The sequence below is a fragment of the Haplochromis burtoni genome, unplaced genomic scaffold (genome assembly GCF_018398535.1).
Source record: "Haplochromis burtoni strain Fernald_Lab_line unplaced genomic scaffold, NCSU_Asbu1 Contig_438, whole genome shotgun sequence".
NCBI classification, from domain to species: domain Eukaryota; kingdom Metazoa; phylum Chordata; class Actinopteri; order Cichliformes; family Cichlidae; genus Haplochromis; species Haplochromis burtoni.
In genome coordinates this window covers 259,406-266,673 of record NW_024582799.1, presented here as the reverse complement: position 1 = coordinate 266,673, position 7,268 = coordinate 259,406, and the positions used below count along the sequence as shown (strand labels likewise).

The 7,268-nt window shown below is 41.6% G+C and overlaps 1 protein-coding gene across 9 annotated transcripts in view; it reads right to left on the bottom strand.

Annotated features, from left to right (window-relative positions):
• Positions 1 to 7,268, bottom strand: part of ehbp1l1a (EH domain binding protein 1-like 1a) — a 47,629-nt gene that overhangs the window by 24,883 nt on the left and 15,478 nt on the right. For 5 of the 9 annotated variants that reach the window (XR_006052872.1, XM_042213358.1, XM_042213361.1 and 2 more), the window contains exons 7-12: positions 5,905 to 5,973; positions 4,761 to 5,006; positions 4,171 to 4,233; positions 560 to 775; positions 299 to 442; positions 8 to 181 (exon numbers count right to left, since the gene is read on the bottom strand). The exons of 1 other annotated variant lie outside the window; for it this stretch is intronic. Coding sequence is in view for 7 of the 8 variants with exons in the window: in XM_042213358.1 (XP_042069292.1) it covers positions 8 to 181; positions 299 to 442; positions 560 to 775; positions 4,171 to 4,233; positions 4,761 to 5,006; positions 5,905 to 5,973 (912 nt within the window). In the remaining variant the exon portion in view is untranslated. The remainder of the gene's footprint in view (positions 1 to 7; positions 182 to 298; positions 443 to 559; positions 776 to 4,170; positions 4,234 to 4,760; positions 5,007 to 5,904; positions 5,974 to 7,268) is intronic. 3 more of the 9 variants (XM_042213359.1, XM_042213360.1, XM_042213362.1) reach the window with 3 other exon arrangements.

The window sequence follows — 7,268 nt, the reverse complement described above, 5'->3', positions numbered from 1 at the left end:
CATGTACCTGCATCATGTTCACAGACTGAAAGAGAAGGAAACACATGAGCAGAGGAAAGATGTAGAGAAGGTGAGGCGGTCTCTAATGCAGATGTGACCTGAGGTTTCCAAAAAGAAACATATCCAGACCCTCCGCTGGGTTTCTCATCTAAAGGCTGAGCAGTGGGCAGAGAAGATGAAGCTGACAGGACAGAAAACAAGAAGGGAAAAACAGAGACAAATGAAAGAGAAGTACAGCAAGCAGCCTCTGATCAACATGGCAGAGTACTGGTCTGGGTTTAAAGTAGAGCAGAATTACATGGCATCTCTAGTCTCTGCTTTTTCTGCAGAAGTGCAGCTTGTCCAGGATCACTGACAAAGGGATGCAGAGACGTAGGAGAGTGGGCCAGCTGTGCTAGAGGGACCTGAGATTTGGGAGGCCTCCATTCAGTCTGCCAGGAAGCTGGAAAACAAAGGGGAAAACATGGGAGGACAGAGTAAGGAAAAACCAAAGGTAAAGGTCAAGTAAAGGGTGTGGAAAATATCTGCTTGGTCTACACTTTAATCTCTGTCCCTTTACCTGACTCTGGGGAAAACGGTAGACTTGTAGGTTTGATATGGGCAGACCCCATATCAGACTCTAGCAGAGGTGGGGCAAGCTTTTCAGAGGTGGAGCAGGCTTTGAGAGCAGGACGTGGCGGAGGTATAGGGAAAGAGCTGAGTAGAGCTGAGGATGATGATGAGGAAACAGAGGAAAAAGAAAGACCACTCTGCTCTCTACGTGCACTAGGACAGGCTGAGAAAAGAAAAGAAAAGAAAAGAAAAGAAAAGACAAGACAAGACAAGACAAGACAAGACAAGACAAGACAAGACAAGACAAGACAAGAAAAGACAAGAAAAGAAAAGAAAAGAAAAGAAAAGAAAAGAAAAGAAAAGAAAAGAAAAGAAAAGAAAAGTTATCGCTGCATTATTGTGATAATCAAGACAGCAAACTTTTCACATGTGAAAATATACAAGGGAAGCTTACCTGTGCATGCAGAGTACTACATATAACACCGGCTGCATGACACACTACTTTGTGTAAAACACTACATTTGGCAGAAGTTTGACAACTTTCCAAGGATACATTTAGTTTTAGTATTTAACATATGAAAGTATTTATTCGGCAGTTATTTTCAAAGCTATGACATCAGAGCTCTGTCAGTGCTTAATGTAATGGTCTGTTCTCAAAATAGATTCAGATCAGTAAGTCTCATTCTCAATATGAAAACTATACTTCTAATGATGGGTCCACACAGGCAGTGACCAGCAGTGACGTGGGGCCAGAGGCCACTGAGACAGGAACAGCCTGTGAAGCAGTGGGTCAACTTTATTTATGAAGCACTTCAACCACCTACCAACATGCTCAGCTTCCCTCTATCACATCTCAAGACCAAACTGGTTTCATCATAGGAAGACATGGATTCTTTGTTTGGAATATTGTGCAAAGAGAAACTGCTGAGATCTATCCTGATTTAAATCCCATGTGTAGGCTGGACGGAGATATTTAAAACACTTTTCAGGTTTTTGGGACTCCTGCCTGTCCCGTCTGCCCAACAGATTGATTTTCCCAAGTGGACCACTACAGCTTTTGCTATAATGGTCCACTTGACTGGCATAGTTTGTTCAATTTTTATTATTTAGATTTTATTAAAAACAGAACGTACAGGACTGGGGGGCCAGGAAAGAGAAAGACAAGGGGGAAAGAGAGAGAGAAAAGAAACTGAAAATCTGCTCGATCACCTGCTGAGAAAAAGAAACAGCACAGCAGGGAAACCACAGCACCAACCAACATGAGCATCAGTTACAGTGAGCAATAAATATCCAATGTTACTGAGCAGCATACAGAGCTAATAATGCATGATATGTTTAGACCACGATAGTGTGTGTGTGTGTGTGTGTGTGTGTGTGTGTGTGTGTGTGTGTGTGTGTGTGTGTGTGTGTGTGTGTGTAGTGTTTGTTGTGTGTGAGCTTGTATTCTGCTTGTATTACCACTTGTCCCTTAACCGAATTGATAATTATTTCCTTGTTAATTTACTTCAGCCATAATGCTTTAATTTAGACATTGCTGGTGTAACTTTGCTTAACACACTATCCCGGGTTTGTTTGTGGTAGCAGTAGTTACATCCATTACATCCATGCATATGTTTTTTAAAGCAAACACTACTAACCATCAGGTCATTTGAATTTTCTTCTGTTCACAGGCAAATGTCTGGTAAATTATGTTTCATGTTACTTTGGTTATACTTACCATGTTTGTCCATTTATTCAGGTCCTATATTTAAGACGGGTATATGGGAAGGGCCGCCAAGTACTTCCTGTTTATACCCACATAGCAAATTGGTATGGCCCTGATCTGGCCCACACAATGTGCTTACACATGGCCCACATACCGCAAAGAATGACGGCCCTTTGGTGGCCCAGATCTGGTTTGCCAGAGGTGGCCCACACATGGGCCAGCACAAGGCCAGTTGCAGACACACTGCTGGCCCAGATGTCAGCCTAACGTGTACCTTAATCAAGCCATGTAATAACAACATGTGCCGGAACATAATAGTGCAAAAGTAACATAACTCTGTTCTTTTATAGCACTTTTCTGCTCTCCCAGATTACTCAAAGTGCTCTATGCCACATTCACCCACTTTCTCTAAACCGAGCGCTTCCTAACTACATTCATTCACATTCACACTCTTGACATGCCGACTGGAGGAGCCAGGGATTGAACCACCAACCTTCCGATCAGTAGCTGACCTGCTCTTCCTCCTGAGCTACAGCCACCCGGTGGTGGCCATGAGTAAACCGTCACTAGGTTTTGGATAAAGTGTAAACTAACAAACCTGTCAAACCTGCATTTGAAACGTTGGCTACCATAGCAGTATAGTATTGCAACATGGCATTTGGGTCTTCTAACTAAAATAGGAAAATAGGAACATAAATAGTGCCATCATTGCCAGACCTGGCCCACATCTGGTTGACATACACCCTGCCATGACACCAGTCAGTCAGAAGTGCCAGCTTGATGCCAGATCCGGGCCAGACCTGTTTTCTATGAGCCTGGGCCACATAAACCAAACCACAATCGAGCCAGATGTGGCATGCCATCACATAGACAGTGCCATCTATGCCAGGCCTGGCCCATATCTGGATGACATACGTCTTATCATGCCAGAAGTCAGCCAGCAGTGCCGGCTTGATACCAGATCCGGGCCAGACCTGCTATGTGGTATAGGGTCATGAGGTCATTGATTGCATCACTGGGTGTAACCAAATGAAGGTTTTTTTCATTTTGTATTGATTATTTTCTTTAAAGTAGCCTTTTGAGTTGTATTTCATGCAGTGTTTTACTTTTCAAACCATTTAGCTGAGTAAATGAGTTTGTCAATTTCATGCATAATCTTATTCCTGTTCTTTGTTTAGAATTGTATTGTTTGGTCCGACCTATTTGTTTCAATGGTAGAGACTAATGAGGTTCAGGTGTGGGTAAAGTCCTGTATAAAGCAAGTGGGATTTTTGCCTACCAGGTTGATTGTTTTATGGAGATGCCAGAAATAAAGTATATTTAAAAGAAGCTTAAATAGTCTGCTGATGCTGTTTACTTATCACCTTCCTTGCTGCTTACATTATGCTACCTCACAGTGTCTAATAATGGGCGTGGGGAGCTAGAGGGCACGGGAACTCAGTCCTGAGTTAAACCTTTCTCAATTCCAAGACAAGAAGCAACTGCCAAGATAGCCAGGATAGCATTGGCTGGATAGGACAGCACATCCATGAAATGGTTACCCAGGCAACCTAAGACAGGAACATCAGCTGCTAGCCACCAACTAAAGCAACAAAGCAAAGTATCACTTCCTGTGAGGACCCACCTTTAGTTTACCTGTTGCTATCAGATTTTATTTCCTTTATACATTTTATGGTATGTTTGCTTAAATGGATGTTTTTCCCTGAAGTGCAGCATTAGCCTAAATACATAAATACCATTTTACATGATGCATCTACTCTAATGTCAATACGAACAGAGCAGAACGGGATTCCTTGCAAACAGCTTTGTTTTGGAAAAAACAAATGTGTTTCCAAGGAATTTGAGGATTGAGGGAGATAGAAAGATGGATCAGAGGGTAAAGTGGAATTTTGAAGAAATTAAAGAGAGGAAACCTTGGGCCTTCAAGCCTTCAGTTGAAGAGGAGCCAAAATGGAAGCTTTTGGGCCTTTGAGGAGCTGAAATGTCCACGAGACGCCAGCAGAACATGTCCAGGAAGTGCCAGAATCAGAAGAGAAAGGGAGCGGTGTGAAGATAAAAGACAAATAACGAGAGCAAGTGAAAATATGCAGACTGTTAACTACACTACAACCAGAAGACAGGATTCACAGCGTTTATGAAAATGCACATGAGAGGTGAAGGACAGAGTGCAGGCAGTGGAGATGAGTTTGATGGCAGGAGTAACCTACAGCCTCACCTCAGTTGTTGCAGCATTAGCTATAACAATGACTTCTAGCATTATAACAGGATATAATGAGAAAGAAATATCAACAGTGAGCTGCAGTTTTATCCTAACTTTACTAAGAATAGGTGTAAATCCATGAACATACACTCCTTTAACAGAAAGTGCTTCAGCTCTGCAACTGGTGCAACAGATGCATTGATGCATTAAATCAAATGCAGATAATCTCTTTAAAAATGGGCTCTCAGGGTCAAAGAGAAGAAAGGGAAGCACACAAAACTAGTAACATCTGTTGACGAGTACCTGATCCAACAGTGTGCTGGAAGATTTTGGGGAGTACAGGAAGGTGAGAGTGTGCAAAGGCTGGCAACAAGTAGGCATCGGGAGAGGGCCGAGCTTGCTGGGTAGTGCTCGGTGGTTGTGCGTGGGTTTGCAATGAGAAAGATGGAACAGATGGATCAGGGACTGGCAGTGACAGTAGAGGATAAGATGGTGCTGAAAAGGTGGAAGAAATGCCAGAAGACCTTTTCCTATCAGTCTCTGAGGTCACTGAGTGAAAGATATGACATGCACAGGGATAAGGGAGAAGATGGAAAATAAAGAAATGAAATGAAGGTCAGCAGGAAACAGGAAACAAGCAGAAATGTAAAAACATAATGACATGTGTACTCCCAAACTCCCAAACTGGCTCTAATAAATAAAAAGGTCAGGTTGGACACTGATTTTACCCAATAAATCAGTTTTAGGCCAAACCTTTAGGTCAAAGTAATATAACTCTTGTTCCAGTGGCACAATCGAAAAATTGCAATGGTTTCTAAAAGCACCAACTCTGTGCTTTTCTGTGATATTAGGGTCAGTATGGTCCTCCCAGGCAAGGCGCCACATCCAGATCTTGTCAAATAACACAGAAAACAACAAAAACAAAACAATATTTTAAAAAACACAATAAAAAGAACCAAAATGCCTTTAAAATGTCTGTTTTCTGCAGAGCTCAATCACACTGACTCTCTTTTCTTTCAACCAAACTTTAATGCAGCACCATGCCCGGCATTACCGTAATGACTCTAATAAAACTGAAAAGCACAAAATCGCTGCTTTTAGGAAGCTTTGGAATTTTTTCATTTGAGCAAATGTTTCAGGAGTTACAGATGTTTTAAAAAAACATTGGAAAATGCACGGCGACAGGTTAGGCTTTAGATCAGGGCTGTCAAACTCCAGTCCTCGAGGGATGTTGCAGCAGTGACACATGAAAAGGTTTCAGGACACCGGCCCTCGAGGCCTGGAGTTTGACACCCTGGTTTAGAGGGTTAAAGTAAAGTCGCAGATGCACATATGAAAGTGGGTTTTTGTGTTATTTTTAAGAAAACATATGTGAGTGTGGAAAGTAGAAGAGAGGAACTGAAAGGAGGAAGAGAAATGATAATAAATTCACAGAAGTGAGAATTACCTGTGGGGCCTAATTCAACTACAGGCCTCCAGGCCAGATCATGAACTCTTTCAGTGGGGGAAGCAGAGGCTTTTGTATGAAGAAAGAAAACAGCAGGCAGAGTGATTAAAAGAATGGAAAGCACATTTTATATAGGAAACCAAAAAGGAAGCAGCAACAGTTAAGGGATATAAGTTCAAAGAGAAACAGAATAGAGAGAAGGGGCATAATTTCCTCCCTCCAACATGAGTCTAAGCTAAAAACAGTTTCTAAAATGCTTCGTTCATATGGCATTGATTCCATATCTACCAGAAACAGAACAAATCTGTTTGGAAGTGCCATGAAAAACATATGAGCCCTTTTCAAGATTTCTTAGTTTTTTCATATTTGTTGTTACGAATCAAGAAAATTTTAATATCAGACAAAGATAAGGAGAATAAATACAAAATACAGTGCAATACAATAAAGTTACGATTTCATTGGAACAAAGCCATCCAAACCTACCTGGCCTTCTGTTAAAAAGTAATTGCTGCCTTTATTAAATCATGAATTAACTGCCTCCAAACCTAATAACTGCTCGTGCCACCCTTGGCAGCAAGAACTACAATCAAGTGTTTGCAATAACTGGCAACAAGTCTTTCACATCGCTGTGGAGGAATTCTGGCTCACTTCCTTGCAGAGTTCAGACTTTTAGCAGATTGTTTTTTTAGTCATTCAGAGGTGGACTTGCTGGTGTGTTTTTCAGATCATAGTCCTGCTGCATAATTTGAGTATGATTGACTTTCCTGCCCTGAACTGGAAATTATTTGATTTTCTGGATTCATGATTCCATCAATCATAGTAATCTCTGCTGGTACAGAAGCTTGAAAGCAGCTCCAGACCATCCCAGTACCACCTCCATGTCTGACTGTTGGTATCATGTTCTTTTTATTAAATATAACACTATATTTAGAGTTTTAGTAGTCAAACCTTCCAAAAAGTTAATCTTTTGTCTCATCAGGTCAGAGAATATTTTCTTAAAAGTCTTGGAGGTCATTCAAGTAGTTTTTTGGCTAATGTGAGACGAGTCGTTGAGGTCTTTGGGATCAGAAGTGGTTTTTGCCTTGGAACTCTCTCATGGGCTGAGGCAGGTGAGGCCTGCAGTTCTTTAGATGCTGTTCTGGATTCTGTTAAGGCCACCTGAATGAGTCGTGATGGTGCACTTAGAGTAATTTTGTTGTTATAGGCCGGCCACTCCAAAGAAGGATCGCCTCTGTTGGTTGGCTGGATTCCCAAACCCTTAGAAATGGCTTTGAAACCCTTTCCAGACTGATAGAAGTCAATGACTACGTTGCTCAGCTGTTCTCCAGTTTCTTTCAGTCATGGCATGAAGTCCATTTTTTTCT